Here is a 26321-nt window from a genome sequence, read left to right on the forward strand (position 1 = left end):
TCTGATCACTATTTTTGCTAATCTATCAACTGTCAAAATTCAACATTTAAATATTTCTCCTATCTGCTATGATTTGAAAAATGTCTAATCTCTTAAGTTTATACAACAAAAACTTACAGAACTTGGTCTTAGAACTTTACCCCAAAGGCAAGGGAAGTAAAGGCAAAAACAAATGAATGGGACTATATCAAACTAAAAAGCTTTTGCACAGCAAAAGAAACCGCCAACAAAACAAAAAGGTAGCTAACCAAACAGGAGAAGATATCTGCAAACAACAGCTCTGAGTAGGGGTTAATATCCAAAATATATACAGAACTCATACAATTCGAAACCAAACAAACAATCCAATTAAAATAGAAGCAGAGGACTTCTCCCAAGAAGACATACAAATGGCCACCAGATATATGAAAAGATGCTCAATTTCACTAGCTATTAGGGAAATGCAAATCAAAACTACTATGAGATACCACCTCACACCTGTTAGAACAGCTATTATCAACAAGACAAGCAATAACAAGTGTTGGAGAGGTTGTGGACAAAAAGGAACCCTCATTCACTGCTGCTGGGAATGTAAACGGGTACAGCCACTACGGAAAACAGCATAAAGGTTGCTCAAAAAATTAATAATAGGGTTACCATATGACCCAGCAACCTCTCTTCTGGGCATCTACCCCAAAAATTTGAAAACATTTATTCGCAAAGATATATGCACCCCTATGTTCATTGCAGCATTATTCACAGTGGCCAAGACATGGAGACAAGGGAAGTGTTCTTCAAGAGATGATTAGATAGAGATGTGGTGCATGTACAAAATGGAATAATAGTCATAAGAAATAACAAAATACTGCCATTTGTGACAACATGGATGGACCTTGAGAATATCATGCTGAGAGAAATGAGTCAGTCAGAAAAAGCTAAGAACCATATGCTCTCACTCATATGAAGGGTATAAAACTGAAACTCACATACAACGGTATGGTGTTTATCAGAGGAAAGGGTAGTAAAGGGCGCCTAATATATGTCAATGGAGGATCATTTGACTTTTCGTGGTGGGCGCACAATGTAAATATGCAGAGCATGTATCACAGAAATGTACACTTGAAACCTACATAATCTTATTAACCAATGTCACCCCCAATAAATTTAATTTAAAAAGAGACTGCAATTTAATTTTAAAAATAAATAAGTTGAGCCAGAACCCAGAAAATAACTTGCAACTGTAACTCCAGTATGAAAGAAGAGTTTCAAAAGGGAAAGCTCTTTTTCTAACTGACCTACCTTAAAGCAAACACCACATTAAAAAAAAAAGAAGAAAAGGAGAGGAGTCTGTTGTCACTGCCTTGAACAGTCTGTATATAGTAGCAAAACAAAAATGATAACCAAAAAATATGTCCGTATCTTATTTGTGTCAAATTGGATTTTTTAATGAACTAGGCTCAAAGTAAGATAAAATAAAAAGATGTTGAACTTAATTTCTTGAGCACTTTTCACTCACTGATATAGCACATTAGCAAAAGTTCCAGCTTTCAACTTTAACACAGTCAAACTAGTACTTCTTTTGGAAAATTCCCCAAAATTATTAGGACAAAAAGAAAGTAATTTTAAGAATGTGTCAGCATCTAATATGGCTTTACCTCAAGCATTTACAAACAATATACTGGGGTGGGCAAAAGTAGCTCTACAGTTATAATACAAATAGATAATACAATAATAAATAAAAATAATACAAGAATAAACTCTGTGTTTTGTGTACTCATAATTGTTAACCTACTTTTGCCCACCCCTGTATTAATCCAATAGATGTGTACAGACATAATTCTGAAAAGAAAAACAAGGAGCAATATAGTACATCTATATTATATATGATGCAATATATCACATCTGTTTTAGCAAATATGCCTGTATTTTTTTCCGTGTATGAATTTCTTTGATAGTCTCTCTGTGCTATTATACCAATCCTCCATTATAAAGAAAATTTTTCTTACTGTGATCACTTATCCTATATTTAGGAAAGCAATAAGTTATATTTAAAAAATCTTAATACAGGATAAATTCTACTTTCTTAGTTATAGCTAAAACTTTTGATTTTTTTAAATTTCCAAAAACAAAGAGTAGTCCATCCTACAGTGAATTTGGTTCTGTTAGAGTATCTCTCATTTTTCTTAGATGGAAAAATTTCCCAGTGATTTCAATGGGAAACTTGCACGTGCATGTATACATCCATCAATCCACACGTGCACACACACAAAACCTTGACATGTTTGATATTAGATGATACAAATGGGAAAATATGGCAACAGGCTGAAATAGATAGAATATATTCACAGACAAATAAATATGAAGGGAAATTACAATAATCATTAACAACCCCGTAGGAGTAACAGAATGACTTCTAGAACTTTAAAGAAAGTGCAACCAGCTAGATCGCTCCTACATCAACTGATTTAAATTTTCAGAAAAGATACCTGCCCTGGTATACGCATCTTTAAAAAACAACAGGAGTAATTTCTTATATGCTGCCAAAGTGAGAACCAAGGGGTTAAGATACCCTTATCCATGACAACTGCTGAGGGCATCTTAAACAAATAAGCATCACACTAATACAACTAGTTACAAGCTTTAAAAAAATACATCATGGGTAGTAATCTTTGACAGTGAAAATTACAGAAAGAATAGTGAAGTCTGAGCCAGTATATATACCAGACAATGACATTTTCAAGGAAAAAATGCCCAATTAAAGTAAAGGAAAATTCTTACATTACTTGTAATAAACAATCTTAGATGTGGCGTGCTCCTGTGGAAAGCCTTCCAAGATCTACATTTACTTTACTGTTGTTAATTATCAGGATAAAAGATTTTTTAAATCATGGCATAAAAGAGAAAAAATAAACAAAATTAAGTAAACATTATGGGAAAAGTTGGCATAAGTAGCGCATTAGGTTAGTGTTAGCTTTGTTTTCTTCTGTACTTTGACAGAATTTCACATGTCCTTTTCATCAATCTGGAGCAAGCTATTTATTTTCTAAAAGAACAAAAGAATGCTGGATTTTTTAAGGGGAACCCATGGCTAAGAAGGGCAGGGCGACAATCTCTTTCACTTAACTGGTTATTTCCAAAGATTAAAACAAGAATCCACATTGTATGATTGTAGTAAACTAATTAATAATCAGCTGTAAGTAAACCAATTAATAATCAGCTGTAAGATAATGACAAAGTATTGAAATTACAATGCTAGAAAATTGGTATGTTCAGTATAAAAACAATAACTATTACAGCTAATATTTATTAACAGCATTATTATTAATCATGCAACGTATCCATTATCTCATGGATCTTTACAACACTCCTATGAATAGGTTGTATGGTTTATTTGCTAATTTACAAATAAGGAAACTAGAATTCATACATAAGAAACTGCGCAAGGTCACACTGTCAGCAAATACTTGATACAGGTCTGTCTGACTTCAAAATAATCATCTCTCCTAATAGAAGTACTTCATAGAATAAAGATTTATAAGTTATTATATATCATTATTACATGTAGAAAAAGATATGAATACATAATAATAGTGCAAAATACTTTGGTGTTTCAAGTTGTTTAAATATGAATAGGTTGCAGATTTTTTTGACCTAGTTCCTGCAGTAGATGATGTGAAGTTGTATGAATAGTTACTAAAAGAACTAAATTCCAGTTTGATGAGGTCACCTAATCCCTTAAATACAGGACTAATTCAAGTTGAGTAAGAATTTTCAATTCTTTGTGAAAAGTTTTAATCATAACAAATCTTATTTCTATTTTTAAATCAGAAACTGCTGATCACATCATTTGGGTGCTTTAAAAAGTACTATTTCATTTGAATGGCGTTAGGTACACAGATATGGTAACCAAAATATACTACAACTTTAGGGTGTATTTTTAAACTCTGATGCCGATGTAAGTAACTGGATGGGTATTTAGATTATTATGGTTTAAATTAATATCTGAGGCCATGATAATCTGCTGAAACAAAACCCCCAAACATATTCCAAAATTTAAAAGAGGAACAATACCATTCAAACGAACAGTCCTACTTTTAAAAAAATGAAGTACTAAAACATGTGAAAATATGAATATTGAAAACATTATGCTAAGTGAAAGAAGCCAGTCACAAAGACCACAAAGCAATGATTCTATTTATAATAAAGTGTCCAGAAAATGCAAATCTATAGTGACATCATGTAGATTAGTGGTTACCAGAAGCTAGGAGACAGGGTAGTTGGAAGGGAGTGAAGAGTGACTGCTATTAGGTAAAAGGTTTCATGTAGGGATGATGAAATGCTCTAAAATTAGACTGTGATGATGGTTGTACAATTCTGTGAATATACTAAAAACTGCTGGATTATAAACTTTAGGTGAATTTTATAGTATGTGAATTATATCTCAACAAAGCTGTTCAAAAAATTATAATATATTAAAATAAAATAGTATCACCAGCCTACTCTAAATCAAAATATATGACTTAATAAACTTCCCTCTGTAGTAATCATTATTGGATTATTACTTCAGGTTCTTGGAAATCACAGTGAAAAGTGTAGAAAAGTTTTCTGTATTATGTTTTAGACTGATTATAGTTTTTGAAATACATATGTACTTAACTAGCTCCAAACTGTTTCAATAGTTTAATGTCCTGTAATCAAATTGTTTAATAAAGAAATCCCTATACCTTATAATGGGGTGGAAATATAGAAGTAGTAAATAAATTTGGAATAATCATAATAAAAATATCACACCATCACTGACGTTGGCATTTTACCAGTTCAAGTTAAGTGTAGAAAGCCTTACTTCCTCCCCTTTAAGTCCTATATTTTCCTTTGTTTACAACATAATTTTTAAAAATTTTCCCTTCACATACATCAAAACCCCATCAGACAATGCTATAATGTTTTATTTAACAGATGAATATAATTTAAATAACTTTAAAAAAGAAAGTCTACTGCATTTATCCATATTTTTCCTCTTTCCTTTGTTTTTTCCTAATGTTCCAAAATTCTTTACCATTCCTTTTATGTAGATAATTTCCTTAGCCATTGTTTTAGGGTAGGTTTTCATGACAAATTTTCTTAGTTTTCCTTCGAAAGCATATTGATTTCCTTCCTTCATTCTAGAAGTATATTTTTACTGGATATAGAAATCAGGATTGATAAGTTTTCTTTCAGCACTTGTTCCATTTCCTTCTGCCCTCCATGGTTTCTGGTGAAATATCCAATGTCATTCTAATTGTTTTCTTCCTGTAGGTAAAATGTCATCTTTTTCTGGCTGCTTTCAAGATTTTTTTTCTTTATCTTTAGTTTTCAGAAAGTCTGACTATGACATATGCATTAGTCAGGGTCTCTAGAAAAACAGAACTAATAAGATATATATATATATAGGTCGACAGACATTTTAAGAAATGGGTCACAAAATTATGGAGGCTGTTATATTCAGCATCTGTAGGGTAGACTGATAGACTGGAGACCCAAGGAAGAGCCAATACTGCAGTTCAAGTATAAAGGCTATCTATGCTAGCAGAACACCTTCTTGCATAGGGTAGGTCAGTGTTTGTTCAGTAAGATCTTCTAATAATTAGATAAGGCCCATTCAATCATGAAGGGCAATCCACTTTATTCAAAGCCCATAGATTTAAATGTTAATCTTATCCAAAACACACCTTCAACAGAAACATCCACAGTAATGTTTGACCAAATATCTGGGCACCATGGCCCAGTCAAGCTGACACATAAAATTAACCGTAACAATGGGTCTTGGTGTGGGGTATTTTGTTTGTTTGTTTACCTTGTTTAGAGTTCACTCAACCTCTTGAGTATGTATGTACTTTCATTTCTTCTGACAAATTTGAGAAATTTTCAGCGACTATTTTTTTGACTATTTTTCAACTAAATCCTATTTTTTCTTTCAAGGACTCTGATGACATGAATTTTAGATCTCTTGTTATAATCCCACAGATCCCTAAATCCCTGTTTGTTTTCAGTCTATTTTCTCTCTATTGTTCAAATGTAATGATCTCTTTTGCTCTATTTTCAAATTCACTGATTCTTTCCAATGCTTCTCTGTGATGCTTTTGGGATCACACTGTATGTATTTATTTTGGTTATTACATTTTTTAGTTCTAAAATTTTCATTTGGTTCTTCTTTATATAATCTATTACTTTGCTAAAACTTTCTATTCCTTTGCTGAGATTTTTTACTTTTTCATTTCTTTCAAGAGTGTTCATAACTGCTTGTTAAATCACTTTTATGATGGATGCTTTAAAATCCTTGTCAGAGAATTCTAACATTGGTGTCAGCTCAGTGTTGGCTTCTGCTCATTCTCTTTTTTCACCCAAGATGAGATTTTCTTGGTTCTTCGTAAGGGTAATATTGAAACCTGGACATTTTAAATTGTGTTTTAGCAGATTTCCTATAATATATTACTCCAACAAGGAAAGAGGAAAATGGCCTGACATGCAGGGCTGGGCAAGGGGTACAAAGATCTCTTCACTATTGCTGGACATGGTTGGGAGTTCAAGTATTCTATCAGAGCTTCACTGATACCACTCTGGCTAGGAGAAGTAATATGCCACCTTATTTTACCCAAATGGCCTCTACTGACACTATGTGGGGTGAACCTTACTACTACTGAGCAGTAAAGTCCTGACTCTCCATTAAATATCCCTTCATACCTCGCCCAAGGGGAAAGGGAAAAGGGTCTCATTACCATCAGGGTGGGGTGGAAGTTTAGGTTTTCTACATGGCCTACACTGACACTCAAAGGGGAGGGACTTACTGCCAGTGGGAACAAAAGTCCTGGTACCCCAGTCAGCCTTCTTTGACACTGCCCGAGTAGGGAAGAGGGAGGGTATATTATTATAGTCTGGTAAGGGTAGAAGTCTAGGTTCCCTAACTAGCCTTTGTTGGCAGGGATGGGAGTGGGGCTGTAGTTTATTCCATGATGTTTGGCTGGAGTAGAATACTTATTATTTAATAGTTTTCTGCCTCTTGAGATGGAGGCTTTCCTTGTCTTTTGTCTTTTGTCTTTGGGGTAGAGAAAACAGGCTTTTCTTGAGGATTTCTGTCTGTGCTCATTTGGTGTGTTGGGTTTTTCACTTCTCCAGCACCCTGTCTAGGGCAAATGAGGCACAAACAAACAAACAAAACCCATATTCACCCACCCACCCACCCACAGGAACAGGGAACTCAGCATAATGTAGTTACTTGGATCCCAAGGTCTCAAGCCAGTCTGACTTTCTTAGTTAAACTTTCAAGATACTATGTCTTTTTCATACATTAAGGTCCAGGGTTTAGTTTTTAGCTGTATTTAGTAGAAAGGAGAAAAAATGTCTAATTCATGTATCTGGAAGCAGAGGTAAATGCAAAAATAATGCATCTTCTTGTGCATTATTTTTAGGCTTTGTCATTTTTGTTTTACTTTATTTGGTATGTTTTACTATCTTTTCTAATGAAATCTGTTTTCAAACTCCTCAATAATGTTTCAACTCAACTTGGCGGGGATAAAAAGACTGATCATATCTAATCCAGGGTATGTCAAATCCCTAGAAGCCAGAAATGGTGGCAGGAAGGTAGCAGATTCTGTAGCCCAGTCGCACATTTGAATAAATAACTGCACAGGTACGAAACGTGAAAGTGTAAAGACCTAAAAAACTGAACCGCCAGGAAAGATATGGTTTTAGGTTCCTTATTTCCTATATATGCATGCACACTTCTGGTATGTGCATATACATGAGTGTGTGTGTATGGTATATATATTCCATTGGACCAAGAACTTGTAAATTTTGTTCAGTGTTATATCTACAATAGTCCCTGGCATAAAAACAATGTCAATAATATTTCTTGAATTAAGGAGTGAAACCCAAAGAGAATATTCACACTATTGCTGTTCTCATAGAAGGTGTATTTTGGTTTGTTTTTGAGTTACCTAATGATTAATGACTCACCTGTCAAAATGCTTATATATTTTAACAAAATAAAACTTTAAAAGATATTAATGAAAGTTGCTGTCTTAAAAAAAGAGAAGTATAACAAAATAATTACCACATGAACTTCTCAAGCTTGAATTTTAGAATTGAAAAAACACTAGTTTTTTTCTTGTTGCAGTATGAGACACAAATCCACACTTAAATCATAGACATCTAATCTACCAGGGTTTTAAAACATTGCCTATTTTTCCTATCTGAATTAGTTGTTTTTTCCCCCATACTACTATGAAGTTGATGCTCAGTGTGTTTTTAGATCACCCAGCTTATCAAATTTTATGTGATAATTAACATATTTGATGTTATTCCTCCTCAGAATATTGTATATCATACCAAATGTGAAGCTGATCACTAAATCAATATATGTAAAGCTATATAAAATGTAATACCACCAAAGTTCGCTGCTATAAAAGAATTTATGTATTTTGCATGTTAATTGACTGTAAGTACATATGACAAATAAAATATAACTTTGTAGACTATCTGATTTGATTCCCAATCCTTTTCAGAAAATCATAATACCTTATGCCTGATATTTTTAAATCCTCTCTTTTTAAATGAGTCACAAATAATGATACTAGACAAAGAGGAGATAAAATGGTAGCTCACAACCAAACTTCTTCAGAATACAATTTGCAAAATATATTTACAAAGTTTTCACATATGATTTTAACCACATTAGTTGGCAGTGTTGAAAGTAATACACAATAAACATGTTTCCAGCAAAGGAAATATATGAAGCTAGAACCAAAAAGGATTTAAATATATGAAATACTGAGCTTGTTCAGAAATACACATATGTACAATGTAAATCCTTTCAAAACATTTCATTTAAAATTCATAAATAAAAAGTAAAATATAGATTCATCCAAGAATATATCACTGAATACTCCAAGGAGAATTATGTAAATTCCAGTATTTTAATTCTTCCCACCAGAGAAGAATTAGGGGGAAAAAAAAGAAGGTTCAAAATAGATCCTATACTTTTCCCCAACTCAATAACTAAAGCTGGTTTATATTAGCAGAACTAAAAGTTCACATTACAGAAAGAGCCAGTAATCACCACTGTAAAAACCAGACATTTTTTAATGACCTTCTCAACAATGGCACCAGTTTCTATATTGGGCGTAGTCCCAAAAATGACCTTTCATGTCCCAAGACCTATCTAACAGACTATTTTATGGAGAGGAGCAAAGCTTTTCACTTAAAGTAATTTTAGATGTTCTTTTTTTTTTAAATGAGAGGGAGAGGGAGGGGGGACAGAGAGAGAACGAGAGCAAGAGAGAGAGAGAGAGAGAGAATCATCAATGTGAATGTGAGAGAAACATCTATTGGCTGCCTCCTGCACACCCTCTACTGGGGATTGAGCCCAAAACCCAGACATGTGCCTTGACTGGGAACTGAACTGGCTGGCAACCTCTTGTTGCACAGGGCGATGGTAAACCACTGAGCCACACTGGCCAGGGCCTTCTCCTTTTTCTACTTTTACCCAAATGACTTATTACAGTAATCTTTTCCACACCAAATTATCAACTAACTAAAATGACTGTAATATCTATCAAGTCTAGGGATAACATTTAATCAACAAAATATTCCTATATTCCACATGTGGTGAAGGATTTTTAAAAAAACATTGAGTGTAATAATGAACAATCAAAAACAAACCTAGATCCCTATCTATACAGGCATAGTTAAACCAATTATGTGATGTATGTATGGGGAATACTGTAGAACAATGACGAAAAATAAGTGTACACAAACTGACATGAAAAATATCTTTAAGTAATATTGAGTAAATACAGCAAAAAACAAAAGAATACATTGAGTAGAAAAACATTTCTTTAAAATCAAATCAAAATTACATAGCATGATGTGGGGAGATATCTATACACATACACAGAGAGAGAGAGGCAGAGAGAGAGAGACAGAGAGAGAGAGAAAGACCCTCTGAAGTATACCCATCAAGCAACTAACAGCCGTTACCTCTGAGAAAGCTGTGTGAATGTGATGTCATCAAGAATGTTTTCCTCTTTTACTTGTAGGAAAAAAGATCTAACTTGTAATTTGGGGGGGGGGGGGAGATTTTGTCATTAAGCACTCAATTTACTTTAAATGATTAAGCTTCTACAGCCAGAGAATCAAAAGAATAATACTGTGTATATCACTGATATTGACATTTATCATAATTTGTCATTACTTAAATGTACTGAAATCTATTTAATTTGAGAATGAGAAAAAGGTATAACAATATTTTTCAGGTTTATATCATATCTTTCTTTTTCTGTAAGAAGTAGAATTGTAATGTAACCCAGCAATGAATTCTATAGCTTTGTTTTTGAGCCTTCAGCTGCCAGTCCTGTATTCTCAAATATTCTATAACTTCTCAAATGCAGAGCAACATCTAGTATTACCAAGTATGCTTTCAGTGAAGGCTTACTGATCAACTGAAAGGAATTCTATACAAAATAAGACTATACTAGAACTCTACGATTTGTGTATGTTTGCATATGCCTATGTATAAATTTTACTAAAGTTTGCCAAAGTTTAGAAGAATAAAGAAAAAAGACTCTCAATCTTCTACCTTATATTCATCCACAATAATGCTGAGGGCTTCGTGACCAGCTTTCCTCATGTCTTCCAATTCTTGTTTATGTTTTTCCTGGGGGGGAAAAGTAAACCATGATCTGTTCTTTTGTTTACAAAATAATAAAATCATTGACTTTTGCATGAAATATCAATGTTGCAGCTGAAAACAGTAAAAAACTATTTTTTAAAAACAAATCAGGGCATCCCTAACAACTCATCACTTTGGAACTCCCATTCATGTCAGGTTATTTCGCAGATGGTATATGACTATTTTATATAAGGACCTAGGAAGGGCAAAAGCATCAATCCATGGGCTAAATATTAACATAGGTTCTTCCCCCCTTACTTTTCAAGATTAAAAACAATAATACAAATAGGTATTCTGACATTTTCTTTTCGTATCAACATCTCAGGCAGTTCTTGAGATTCATACACATATTTCACCCTGGACAAGGGATATTTGAGAAGTTCATATAAATTAGGCTACTATGGTCAAACAAATTGTGGAAATTAACAACATATATTAACACAGAAAAATTCTACTAAACACAGAAATTTGATACACTTTACTAAAATCAACATTTTTCAAATGTAATTAATTTACTTTTTTTTGTCCCACTCTTGACAATACCTATTACTTACTGATCTCTTCAGTTTAGAATTAAAGAAACTGAGAACCAAAAAGGTCAAAAGCTTTGTAGTTATTAGGCTAAAGCAAAGCAAACTGGCCCAGATCAACAAAATGAAACAGAGAGAATGTATTCTACTTTTACCTGATTAATTACAAATTGAAGATGAATATGCACCATTCAGTTATAAACTTTGATCATTCAACAACTATGGTCCTCAATAATGACATGTATTGGTACATTAGAAGTATTAAGAGAGTACATAGAGTAAAATGTATTAGGCAATTCTTATAAAATCTCTTTTCTTTTTTTAAATATATCTTTACTGATTTCAGAGAGAGGAAGGGAGAGGGAGAGAGAGACAGAACATCAATGATGGGAAAGTCATTGATTGGCTGCCTCCTGCACATCCCCAACTGGGGATCAAGCCTGCAACCTGGGCATGTGCTCTGATCAGGAATCAAACTGTGATCTCCTGGATTCTAGGTCGATGCTCAACTGCTGAGCCACGCCCACCTAGGCTAAAATCTCTTTTCTTAGAGAAATTTTATAAATGTTCTATGGCATTATATTATACATCAAAATGTTCTATGACATTATATTTTACTATAATTGAAAATGAACACTTTATCAACTCCTGTATCTTCTCATCTAAAAGGTACAGCAATTCAGTGCTTTACATAGTGCCTTAGAACATAGGAGCTACCAACAATTGTTTGTTGGATTATGCTGTAATTGTTATTATTGATACAACAAATTTCCATAATCATGTTAGATATCAGAACTAAAAATTTGACTATCATACTCAACATATACTTCATAAAATTTTCAAATGATGTATAAATGTTCAGTAATATTCATCATAATTCAAAGAAGAAAAAAATGTAGACTCTCCAAGTACCATAAAATTTACTGTTATTGATCACCTAAAGTTTTCCCAGATGCTATTATTTTATACCAAATTTTCTCAGTAAGCATTATGTTTAATTTAAACAATTACTATGTGCCAGATTCTACCATGCTCTGAGGATAAAATGATGGCAAAAACATAATAGTTATCTTCAGTCTGGTAATATAGAAGGTTGAGTTACCTGTATATAGTACCTTTAATGTGATAATGTGTATGAAATGATTGTAATGAAGATAAATGTAAGGCATTTTTACTACTACTACTAGTATCACATTTGTTACTGGTACTTTTCAATAATGAACAGAAACCCTAGACAAAAGATCGGGGGGGGAAAAAGGACTGAATAATATAAAACCAACTAGGAGAAATAAACAACTATAAAATACTCCACCCAACTACAGAAGGGTACATATTGTTCTCAAGTGGATATGAAATGCTCTCCAAGATAGATTATATGTTAGGCCACAGAACAATGGTCAATCAATATTAAAATACTGAAATCATACAAGCTATGCTCTTTGACCAGAAGAGAATGAAATTTTAAATAATTAACAGTGGGAAATTGGATATGTTTTTTATTTGTTAAACGAGGGAGTGAGATTAAATCATTTCTTAAAAACCCTTTGAATGTTTCTAATGCTATTCTATTACATAGTATGCTAAAACTAGATCAATCAACCCCCTTTTGCTTACTTCAAAGTTACTGACGGCAATCACGTAACTGCATTGTAATACACCAGGCTGCTCAGTTACCCTTTCTCCCCCCCCCAAAACCCCACAGGTATAACCAAATAATCATACATAGCCTGAAATTTTTATTTCAAGAATATAGAGTCCAAAATTTTCAACCTATCTTCAAAGTAGTCAAAACCAAACTTGACCACAATGATAGCCTTTTTTCAAAATGTCAAACCCAAAACCATCATTAGAAAGGGAAGATTCAGGAAAATGCCCTCATCTTAAATAAAACTAACTACATTTTAAATAAGAAGAGACTTTAAAGGTAAGCTATTCCAACATATTCATTTTATAAATGAGGAAACTGAGGCCTAGAGAGGTCAAGAAGATTGTTCAAGGTCACTGAGTTCAATAGGGCAGGCTGAAGCCTGAATCACATATCCTTATAGCCAGCCCAATGTTTTTTAAGAAATATCCAGTCAAAGACTGAACTATTTGAGCATACTCCCAACTCCTCATCAACAGACCTGTTTTCTATATAAAATTCATTAATACATGGAATCACATGTCCTAAGTCTTCTGGTGAAAGTAAGATACAAATTGGTCACTATTGATAAAACTTGAAAAAGTTATCCATCAATTTATTACTGCCAACCAGAAATTTTCGTTTTGATAAAAATAATATAAAGTAAGGTGCTTTTCAAATGTTACTAGAAGCACATTCCAAACAATTCTCCACCACCCATAACCACTCCAATACCAACTCCTTGCCCAAATTATTAAATATACTCAGGTCTAATACCTTTAATATGCCTAACATAATTGGTATAAAAAAATTTGTTAAATAGATATGTAATAGGGCCCTTCACAGAAAAAAAAATTAGAAATTAGCAAAATTTTTAAAGTAGGCTTCATTAGTATATTGATGAGGAAACTCAATTCAGATATTTAAATCAAGATTTATCCAAAAAAATTTAAAAACCAAGTTTATAGCACAAACTGGTAAACATGTCTCAATTCATGTTATATTACTGTTGGCTATTGCTAACAACAGAACCCATACTAATCACTGCTAACAAATTAATCCATGCATAGTAACAGGATCCTCTGTCACACAGATGGTTAAAAGCCAACATTTGATTTAGGTATTTGGGATAAATTACTACAGTACTTAAAAAGAGAAAAGAGAGAAGAAAGGAAAGAGGGAGGGAACTCCAAACACCAATCAACCATTATATTCTACCTATTAGAAAGCAGTTGCTTCTCATGTTCTACATTCTTTGGCCAAGAAAAGTCTATAATTAGACTGAACATAATAAGCAGAACATAATTAGTTACTACTGTCTGATTAAGAAAGTTTTCCAATACAGGCTTCACCACCGCTCTCCGAAGACACAAGATTATATCCCTTTCACAACAACTAATCAACTATATTGGATAAGACAGCCATAAACACCTCCAGATACTCCAAAAGGAAATTTGCAGGGCAAGAAATCAAAATAAAGATAGTGGGATAACATCCAACCAATACACTGAAAGGTTCTAACTGAGAAATGGTATCATATCCTCCCACCAAAATCTGAAGAATCCAATGCACCAAAATGGCCTAATTGTAAATGTTAGAGAAGCAGAAAGAAGATTAGATTATCCTGTATGTACCCACTTTGCAAAACAGAACAAAACAGAACACAGCCTCTCCATCACTTACTGACCCCACATTTGACAGCTGCTACAAACCTAGCTGGTTTATAAAAGAAAGTAACTTTCACTGTCATGACAATTATGCAATAAGTCTTTCCCACTGAGTAAATGTTTAATCTCTGTCTCCTCATTCTATGTCATTTCTTAGTCTCTCCATACAATCAGTAACAAGTAACAACACATGACAGAATCCTTCATAATCTTCAAGTCAGTTTCAGGCAAATTCAATAGTTAGCCAAATATAAAATGAGAGAGAAAAATGACATAAGCATGTGAGAATCAGTCTAAATATATATTTCATATGGCATATTTCAAGAGTAATACTGCCATAGTAAACTGTGCCCAATACCGAAACAGATACCCTAAATAAGTCTGCCCTTTCAGCTTAGTAATTCCGCAATCTTTCAAAGAATTAATTTTCATCTCTGGCCCTAACCCATTAAATGGCTGCCTTAATACACTGCATGAATTTCATCAGCACACAGACTCCAAAACCATCAGCTTTACTGAATCTTCTTAATCAAAAACAATATAACAAAACAAATTCCTTCTGGACATTTCCTAACAGATACAATGATGAAGACATGGAGAGAACCCCATAATTTGTTCACACTGGCAAAGAAGTACAGTAACTGATTATTCTATACGTGAACTAACGAAACTCAGATATGACAATGTCACAGCTACGTCTAAGCTAAAACCTTAAGGAAAGGAATTAGTTAACAAATGAGAAATGAGGAAGCAGGTCACAGGTAATTCATCACTCTGAAAACTATTCAAGTAAAATTCACAAGAGAAGAGGATACGTTTAGAACAGTGCCATTTTTGCTGTAATTATTGTTCCTATCAGCACAATATCTCCTCTACCAACTACAATCTGTTAAAGAATACAAGCCGAATCCTACACAGCCTGAGAATATGTCCTCTTGTGTAACCCAGGCTAAATTCCTGGCTAATTTGATTTTCATGGATCTGTTCCAACTGCCACTTCAATGTCACCTTATTATTTGCTCCAAAAGAAAAGGCAGAAACTTCACTCTATGCTAGATTTAAAAGAAATTACTATTTATCTTCAGCCTTGTTGAAGTCTTCAAAGGCCAAGTGCCTTGAGAGGTAGATGCTCAAAACTAACTCAAGCCAAGCAGGGGGGAAATAAAAGGAAATGGAAAGGAGGAAAGAAAAAAGAAAAAAAAAGGAAAACACGGAAGGAGGAGGAAAGGAGAACTGGGGATCAGGGAGGAGCAGAGAGTTTGCAATCATAAAAAGGGCCTGTAGCTACTTGTATCAGGATAATTACAAAAACCATCCCTACTTTGAGGTTCCCTACTTTGAGAGCATCAAGGAACAATTTCCAGCCTGCTAATGTTAAAGAACAGAATGATGCCCTATAAATCCAATAAATGTACAAACCTATCTCAATCAATAAAGATTTATACCTCTCAAAAATTATTCCAATTTCTATGACTTTTCCTAATTTAAACCTACTCTCCAAAGTTTGATTGTCTTTTAACTCTGATAACAGAAAGGGACTTTCTAATAGCACAGCTTTTCAAAATATTTAATACTTTGACTGAAAAACCAAAAATGTCTTAATAGTAAAAATCACTTTTTAATGTTTTGGTTACTTGTCTTTATATTCTGAGAGTTTCTGCCCACAGTATTATAATTTACCTTCATATTTTAAAATATACTGAAATTCATCTTTGGTGCTTGTAATGGGTTGAATTGTGATGCCCCCAAAAAAGATAGCTTCAAATCCTAATCCCAGGTATCTAATCCCTAATCCTAATCCCTGGTATAATAAGGTTATAAATGTAATGTTACTTGAAAATAGGATCTTTGCATATGTAATTAAGTATTGCAAGATAAAGTAATCTTGGATTTAGGGTGGCCCTATGTCCTAAGATTAGTTTCCTTATAAAAAAGGGAGCGTAAGACTTGAGACAGAGCTATCAGCGAGAAGGTGCCATGTGAAGGTGAAGGCAGAAATGAAGATATGCTGGCACAAGGCCAAGAACATCAGATGCCAGCAGAAGCAGGAAGAAGCAAGGGAAGATTCTCCTCCACTAGAGTTTTTGGAAAAAGCATGGCACTACCAAAATATTAATTTTAGAATTCTGGCTTCCATAACTATGAGAATAAATTTTTGCTATTATGAACCACCAAATTTGTAAAACACTGTTATAGCAGCCTTAGGAAACTAACATAGATTTTGGTGCCTAGAACAGGAGTGCTGCTATAATAAATACCTAAAAATTTGGAAATAACTTGGGAATTGTATGGTGGGTAGAAGCTGGAAGAATTTCAAGGTGCAAGACAGAAAAGGCCTAGATTGCTTTGACGAAATCATTGGTAGAAATACAGATGCTGAAGGTGATTCTGGTAAGAGGTCAAAGGAAGTACAGAGCATGGTAGAGAAAACTATCATTTTAGGGAGCAGATATATCATCATAAACAAAATAATGGTAAAAATATGAACACTACAGGTGCTTTTGGAGAGGTCTCAGAAAGAAATGAGGAACATGTTATTGGAAATTAGGAGATAGGAGATCTTTTGTTTATAGTGCAAATATCTTTGGGAATTATTGTTTTTGTTTTCTTTGGATAAATACCCAGAAGTGGAACTGATGGGTGGTATGGTAGTTCTATTTTTAATTTTTTGAGAAATCTCCATACTGTTTCCTATAGTGGCTGCACTAATTTATAATCCTACCAGGGCAAAAGGGTTCACTTTTTCTCCACATCCTTGCCAATACCAGTTTTTTGTTGCCTTTTTGATAATAGCCGTTCTGACAGGTGTGAAATATTTCATTATGGTTTTGATTTGCATTTCCCTGATGATTAGTGATGTTGAGCATCTTTTCATGTGCCTGTTCATCATCTATATGTCTTCTTTAGATAAATGTCTATTCAGGTCGTCTGCCTGAATTTGAATTGAACTATTTGTTTTTTTGTTATTGAGTCGTTTGAATTATTTCTATATTTTGGATATCCCCTAAGATATATATCAATTGCAAATATCTTCTTCTGTTCAGGAGATTACCTTTTTATCTTGTTGATGGTTTCCTTTGCTGTAAAACATTTTAGTTTGATGTAGTCCTACTTGTTTATTCTTACTTTTGTTGCCTTTGCTTTGGATGTCAAATCCAAAACACCATAGCCAAGGCTGATGTAAAAAAGCTTACTGCCTATGTTTTCTTTTAAGTGTTTTATGTTTTCAGGCCTTACATTCAAGTCTTTAAGTTAACTTTTGCTTATTGTTTAAGAGACTGGTCCAGTTTTAATCTTCTGAATGTGACTACCCAGTTTCCCCAACACAATTTATTGAAGAAGTCCTTTCTCCATTGTATATTCTGAACTCCTCTATTGTAAATTAATTGACCATATATGCGTGGGTTTTATCTCTGTGCTCTCTATTCTGTTCCATTAATCTATGTATCTGTTTTTGTGCCCATACCATGCTGCTTTGATTATTATAGCTTTGTAGTACAGTTTGAAATCAGAAACCATGATACTTCCAACTTTTTTTCTTTCTCGAGGTTGTTTTGGCTACTTGGGGTCTTCTGTGGTCCCATATAAATTTTAGGATTATTTGTTCTAGTTCTGAAAAGAATACCATTAGTATTTTGATAGGGATTACATTGATTTTATCTGTAGATTGTGTTGACTACATGGACATTTTAACAATATTAATTCTTCCAATCCATGAGCACGGAATATCTTTCCATTTATCTGTGTCTTCTTCAATTTCTTTCACTAATGTCTTATAGTTTTCAGTATACAGGTCTTTCACCTCTTTGGATAAATTTATTCTTAGGAATTTTATTCTTTTTGATGCAATTGTAAATGAGACTGTTTTCTTAATTTCTCCTTCTTATAAAGCATTACTAATGTACAGAAATAAAACAGATTTTTGTATATTAATTGTGTATCCTGAAACTTGCCTGAATTCATTTATTAGCTCTATAGTTTTTTTGGTGGAGTCAAATGAAAACAGTGACAATTTTACTATTTCCTTTCCAATTTGTATGCCTTTTGTTTCTTTTTCTTGCCTAATTGCTCTGGCTAAAATATCCAATATTATATTGAATAAAAAGGATGAGAGTGAACATCCCGTGTTCCTGAACTTAGAGAAAAAGCTTTTACTGTTCACCATTAAGTACTGACTGGTTTCCTTATAACAGAAGGGAGAAGGAGCTTTAAAACAAAGAGAAAAGGCCATGTGAAGGTAGAAGAAGAAAATGGAGTTATGCTGCTAGAAGCAAGGAATGTCAGGCAGCATCAGAAAGTGAAAGAGGCAAGGAAAGAAGCCCTAGAACCTTCAGAGGGAACAAGTCTTCTGACCTGCAAAACACTCAGAGAATAAATTTCTGTTGTTTTAACCCAACAAGTTTGCCTAAGTAGTTCATAGCAGCCCTAAGATTCTATGACAGTACTTCTCCAACGTCCGTCTTTGAAAGAGTTTCTTTCTTTACACACCAACAGAGTCCTTCAACATTTATTTGATCCCAAGCCACCCAGTATGCTGAAACAATTAGGTATTTTTCCTAATGATATCATAAGGAAGCCTTTCCCTCCTACAAAGAATATTGGTAATTTAATATAGATCTCCATCATCATAGTAGCAATAACAGATCTTTACAAGAGATGGCAAATCATACAGATATTTACTATTGCTGCCACCCAAAATGTAACTAAAATACCTAAAAAGAGTTTTGGTTTTCTGGTTTTTCTTTGATTTTGTTTTTTGTTTTGTTTGTAATCACACAAAGCTCTAAGGGCAAAAAGTTGAAGAGTTCAGAAAATAAAACATGGAAAGCAGAATATGTGCTAACTGAAACAGCAAAACCAAGAAAGCTGAATGTCAAAGAAGAGGTGTGAAAAGCTAAGAAGTTAATAATACTTCAGAAACTCCAATATTCTGCATTCAGCAACAGCAAGAACTCTGGAAATGAAGGTTAAGGGAATGCTAAAAACAGAGGGAATGACAGAACATCTACCTATAAAGCAGTAACCTCCAGATCCCTTCTACATCTCTGCAGAGCTGTGAGACTGTCCCTAAACAACAGAAGAATGAAGGTCTGTTCTCTGAAGCAGGCAATACAGAAGGAATCTTTAAGTCCCATAAATCTTTCCCTATTTAGTCTGGATTATCCTCACCAGGCAGAAGCCTAAATGGGTTGTTTATAGGAAATGTAATAAAATCTAGGAAAGAAGATAGGACCAGCTACAAAATTTGTGGGCCTCAGTATGAAACAAAAACGTGGGGCTCTTGCTCAAAAATTAACAATTTCAAGATGGCAATAGCAGATCATTACACCAAGCATCAAGTCCTTATAATCACAGGGTCCTGTGTAAATGCACAAGTTGTGTGCTCTTGAAGCCAGGTCTGCTTAAAGACACAGGTAATGAGAAAGGGTTGACAATCAACAGCCTTGTCAGAAAACCCTACAATAAAGCCTACCCCATACCTTGCCCCATTCACCAGAAGAGTTTCCAATCCACCTTTTCTGATATCCTAAAAAAAAGATAGCTATGGATCACCAGCCATTTAAACGAGCCTCTAAACAGAAAACAAAGGCTAGAATACAACAGTAGAAAGGAAAAAAGCTTTTTGGAATAAGCAGGTTAAATAAGGATAAAAAATAATAATAATATGAACATACTCAAAGAAATAAAAGCTCTTGGGAATTCAAAAGACAATAAATACATATGCAAACAATCAATCAATAGAAGAGTTGGAAAACAAAGTTAACAATATCAACCAGAAAGGGGAGGGAAAATGAAGGAACAAGAAATAGATACAATAAGACAATTCAGTGGATCCAGGACACAAATAACCAGTGTGACAGATGGTAGATAATAAGTGCTATTATTATCCAAATAATAGGAAAGAAATTCATCAAAAATAACTCAAGAAATTCTCCACATCTAAACATTATACACTGAAGGGATGCTTAGTGTTCCAACACATCGGTCAAACGTAGACCCTAGGACTTTATTTTTAGCACTACTGCACACTTAAAAGGGCTTCCAGTGAAAATACAACTAGATCATACACATAGTTTGATGTTTACAGTACAGGAAGTAAGGACAATTACTGAAGCCCCTCCCCCCCAAAAAAGAAAAAAGAGAAACTGAACTTAAACCTAATTTTTAAATGGGAAGCACTCATAAAAGTATCAGAGTAAAGGTCATTATATAGGCTTTTCAATCAGAAAAGCAAGTATTATTTGGTCCTGGGATGGCACCAAATAAAAACAGCTAGTTAAGACAACTATACAATAGAAATCTTGAAAGTGTACCACTATAGTGCAAGGATGGTTGATACCCCAGTTCCCAATAAAAGCAAGCACAAAATACCTGTGGGAGACAAAATTCTCAATTAAGGCCCCAAAATTAAATTAATTAAGATCAAACATATATGAGTTCACAATAAATATTAACAAAACAAAAAACTTGCATGAAAAAAAAATCACAATGAGTAAGAATATGCATAATATTCACTTCAAGACAAATGAAAAGTTTTCAAGAAGGCAAAATGAATTATATTACGATTCGTGTGTCAGTAGCATTTAACATAATCATTATAATGTAAACACTAAATACTGATCTGATCAAATCTATCATGTAACTCTACTGGGAGAATAAAGGAACTCTAAGAGTGGACTCGAGGTAAGAATTTTAAAAATCTAAAAAAATCTAAAAAATCAAGAAGTAGCAATATTTTAAGTATGTCATTTAAAAATGTGGGCACAGATATTAATTTAAGAAGTTGAAAAATATTGCTTTCGGTGGGGCAAAAAATGGCAGGAGCAGCGAAAGGATCAGTGAATGCTGTTTCTCATAACAAGTCTTTTAGCATTTAGAGCTATATGACTCTAAACTATGTTTATATATAATTTTAATAAAAATTTTTAATGGAAACATTGCCTGTAGCTTAGAACTTATACTCTGCAATAACTGTCGATGGTAAGTGAATAAATAAATAACCATAAAACAGACTTAAATCTTCATCATGGCATACTTGTTAAATAAATGGTAATACATCAATTTAATAGATTATTAACAAACTCTAACTATATTGATATGGAATAATCTAAGTTGTGTTTGAAGTGAAAGCACACAATATGTTTTGTCTTTAAAAAAAGGAAAAAATAAATATATGTCTGTATACATGTGTGTGTTTATACTTTTACGTGTGAATATATATGTGCACACATATACACAAATATACACACACTGTATCTGTGTATATACCCAAAAGATCTTTAGAATATACAAGAAACTACTCATATTGGCTGACACCAGGGAGGAAAACTGGGCTGCAGATATTGTGAAAGGACACTTTTTACTATATACCCTTTTGTACTTTTTAAAATGTTGAACTATGTATATATATTGCCATTTCAAAAAATAAATAAGCCTTTAAGATGATAAAATGCAAAGTATCTTAGAAATCTAACTCAACAAATAAATTACTAATGATATGATGTCTGATGCCAAAGCTGAGGATTCAGAGTTGAGATTTTGAGGGAGGAAACAATAATTCTAGCTTCCCTGCAACTCTATGCAGGCAGGTGCCTTCTCTGTCTATTGGCATCTGGCTGGCATGGCAAAGCAAAAACACAAGCAAATGTTTACTAAATATTTATTGAGGGAGAGAACAGTGAGCCTAGAAGAAAGGCCTCATTCAAATACCAAGAGCTAACCTTGAATTTTCTCATATGTGAAAAAGAGTTGAAAACCTCACAGGGTTATTGTGAGAATTAAATAAATATGCACGTAAAGTACATAGCATAGTGACTTGCACAGAGGAGCCAGTAAGCAAGTATCAGTTTTCCTCCTCCTCTCATCATCCCTTCACTTTTGATAAAAAGTGGGAAGAAGATAAATCAAAAAGATTTTATTTTAAAGTTCCTGTCTCACAGTGAAGACTATATACATTGACAAGGTTTGACATTAAATACAAATAAGCATACTACACATATGAAAGAAATCTATCTTTTTTCAAATGAAGGAAGAAAATATTCATAGAAATGAGGAGAAAGCCCATACTAGAAGGATTAATCTTCTGCTCTCTATACGTGACTGCAAAGATATCTTTCCTAATACAAATTCATATATTGGAGTTCAATAATGCCTAAAGGAAACAAAGAGAAATAGGCAAATACATCTGCTGGTACAACCACTATCAAAATTCACTATTTTTTAAATAAAAATAGTCACATAATGATTAATGTGTGAGAGTTTATTAACTCCAAATTAGATACCTTTTTTAAGATTTGCAGAAGTTCCTAGACTTAATTTCTCCATAAGTGTTACTATAATGTTGACTTCTTCCTGCCATTATGCTCCTAAAATTTCACACTGCACTATATTCCGTTTGTCAAAATAGCTATTGTTTCTAAAGTTTAAGAACAATAATTATTTTAGATATAAATTTAAAATATTGGAAGAAATTGTGACTTACAAAATATGAATTACATTTTTCAGATGCTAAATTATTCATGGTTGGCAAAAGTAGCCGCCAACAGCCTCACTTTGAGAAAAGTCATGTCAATTTTTCTGATATTAATGTTAGAATAATGCATACTATTTGTCAAGAAATAGAGACACCAGCCTTGACAGGGTTATAAAATCCTCAACTCACACAACCGTGAAATAACATATACTTCAGAGAAGTTGTCTGATAAAATGAGAAAAAAATATTCAACAAATTATAGAAAGTGCCCTAGTAGTGAATTATTTAGTTTCATAATTAAAGACCTAAAAAACACCATAATGATGAAAAAGACATACTCCTTTTCCCTACTCTCTATTTTATAAATGATGAAGCTATAGGTAAAGAAATTGTACTGTTGGAAAATAGGTGGTAAACTCATTGTTCTAGGTAATAGAAAACTCAGTAACACTTTTAGCCTCTTGCCCCACCCATTCACTTCCTCCCTCCTTTCTTACACAAAGAAAGTGAGGGGATTTGCATCATCCTTTCATTGGTAAGAAAATGTGGAACATATGTGGCTCATCATCCTTACTCTCTCCCTCCTTCTCTTTCCTTCAATCTTTCCCTTTTCACTTCCATATACAGACATCTCTGTATGTATGCATATATGGTATGTTTATGTATATGGGTATAGGCACCCACAAATGCATGTGTGTCATATATGTTATATACTATATATGAGAAATTGATAGGGATATTCATGGAGGGGATATAAATGTATTTTATAAATTTATACACACACACACATATGACGTTATTTATGATGTATGTCTGTGTATGTGTGTTTCCCCTTCTGCCAGTCTCAATTTCAATCTCAATTTCTCTCTCTCTAAACTGACTATAGGAAACATGCATTTTCTACTCTTCAATGCCTTCAACTTGCAGGGCCCGGCTCCTAAGCAGAATACCTAAGGTAGTCCAGCCACAGAAAATAAAAAAACAAGTAAGTCTGTCAAATTCAGACATGTAATATTAATAATCCTGTCTTTCCACAAACCTAAGCCTATTACCTCACACCTTCTCTTTACTCTCAAACCCCAGGACCTCCACAACCCTCCTTACTCCATTCTCATAAAGTGGAAGCTAACAAGAAGGACTTTTCACATGTTCCGACTATTACACCTACCAATCTATCTGCATCTGTACCCATGCATGTTCTTCCCTAATGTCATTATAAAAGCACTGAGGATAACAGTTTTATCTGAAGACAACACTTCTTACCCATCTACTAGGTCCAACACCCCAACCCCCTTCATCTTCTCAGGGACTTTGATCTTTCCAGGCACCTCTCTCACTTGATCTTGATTATCAACTCCACTTAACTGAATCAGTTCTATAATGATATAACCATGCTTTAATATTTTCCATCAAATAAAACCTTCCTTGCCCTACACCCACTAAAGAATTATCTCTTCTCATTACGCCTCCACTTCCTCTCCTTCCATTGTCTTAAATCCATTCCAATAGGTCTTCATTTCAACTACTATGCTCTAACTAGGTAGCAGGATAACAAATGGCCCACCATGTTGGTTTTCTATACAAATTACTACAAACTACTACAAACTTAATTGATTAATGCAGACTGGTTCAACAGTTATGGAAAACTGGAGGTTCCTCAAAAATTAAAAATGGAATTGCCTTATGACCCAGAGATTCTACTTCTGGGAATATATCCAAAGAAACCCAAAAACACTAATTTGAAAGAATATACGCACCTCTTTGTTCACTGCAGCATTATTTACAATAGCCAAGATTTGAAAGCAACCCAAGTGCCAGTAGATGAGTGGTTTAAAAAAGTTGTGATATATATATACAATGAAATACTACTCAGCTGTAAAAAAGAAGGAAACCTTACCTTTTAGGGCAGCATGGATGGACCTAGAGGGTATTATACTAAATGAAATAACTCAATCAGAGAAAGACAAATACCATATGATTTCACTTATGTGTGGAATCTAATGAACAAAATAAACAAACAAAACAGGAACAGACTCAGATACAGAGGACAGACAGCTGTCAGATGGGACGGGTGTTAGAGAGCTGGGTGAAAAAGGTGACAGGATTAAGCAGTACAAATTGGTAGTTGCAGAATAGTCATAAATATAGGAATTAGTCAATAATGTTGAGATAAATGGGTATGGGGTCACATTGGTGTTTGGAGCAGTGGGGTACCACTCTGTAGAGCACATGGTTTTATGGCCACTTTGCTGTGCATCTAAAACTGGTGCAGAATGGTACTGCATGCAAATTGTGGGTGGAAAAAACAAACAAACAGAAATTTATCTCACACTTCTATAAATCAGAAGTCAACATAGGTTTCACTGCATTAAAATCAAGGTGCTGGCAGGACTACATTCCTTTCTGGAGGCTCTAGAGGAGACCCTTTTCCTGCTGTTGGCAGAATTCAGTTCCTTACACACAGTTCCTATATCTCAGAATCAGTAACAGAACATCAAATTCTGCCCATGCTTCTGTGTGTCTCTCCCACACATACACGTACACATACACGTGTACACACACCACAGCCAGGAAAGGTTCTCCACTTTCAAAGAGAACTCTCAGTTCTCTTCTGACTCCACTTGCCATTTATTCTCAACCTTCCTTTTACTGGTCCCTCTTCATTTTCTCTCTAAATACTGGAGTGCCTCAAATTTCAAAAGTAATGATAATAAGGATGATGAAATAACAAGAAGAAATATCTACATAGAACTGTAGTTTCCAAAGTGTGGTCAAGGAATCCTAAGTGCAATAAGCAGAATAATGGCCTCCCAAAAATAAATACATCTTAATTCCTGGAACCTGCAAATGCACCAAGTCACATGACAAAGGGGAATTAATATAGCAAATGCAATTGACACTGCTAATTATCTGGCTTTAAAATAGGAAGATTATCCTGGGTGAGTCCAATGTCATCACAAAAGTCCTTGAAGATGGAAGAGGGCCCAGCCAGGTGTGGCTCAGGGGTTGAGCATCGCGAGCTACGATCCAGGAGATCTTGGTTTGATTCCCAGTCAGGGCACATTCCCAGGTTGTGGACTCGATCCCCAGTGTGGGGCTTGCAGGAGACAGTCGATCAATGACTCTCTCATCATTGATGTTTCTCTCTCTCCCTCTCCCTCTCCCTTCCTCTCTCTGAAATCAATAAAGATATATAAAAAAAAAAAAAAAAAATGGAAGAGGGAAGCAGAAGAGTCTGTGTTAAAGTGATGCAATAGAAGAAAGCCACAACCAGGCACTTCTTGCTCTGAAGATGGAAGAGGGCCACGAGTCAAGGAATGTGGGCTATTACAATAGCAATAGA

At 34.1% G+C, this 26321-nt stretch overlaps 1 protein-coding gene across 2 annotated transcripts in view; it reads right to left on the reverse strand.

Moving 5' to 3' along the window:
* CCDC91 (coiled-coil domain containing 91) overlaps window positions 1-26321 on the reverse strand; it is a 183200-nt gene that overhangs the window by 104704 nt on the left and 52175 nt on the right. Inside the window, exon 6 of one of the 2 annotated variants that reach the window (XM_016199099.2) lies at window positions 10592-10669. The exons of the other annotated variant lie outside the window; for it this stretch is intronic. Within the exon in view, the coding sequence (XP_016054585.1) occupies window positions 10592-10669 (78 nt within the window). The remainder of the gene's footprint in view (window positions 1-10591; window positions 10670-26321) is intronic. 2 annotated transcript variants of the gene reach the window in all.

This window comes from Miniopterus natalensis, chromosome 2, assembly GCF_054644295.1.
Source record: "Miniopterus natalensis isolate mMinNat1 chromosome 2, mMinNat1.hap1, whole genome shotgun sequence".
In the NCBI taxonomy this organism is placed as follows: Eukaryota; Metazoa; Chordata; class Mammalia; order Chiroptera; family Miniopteridae; genus Miniopterus; species Miniopterus natalensis.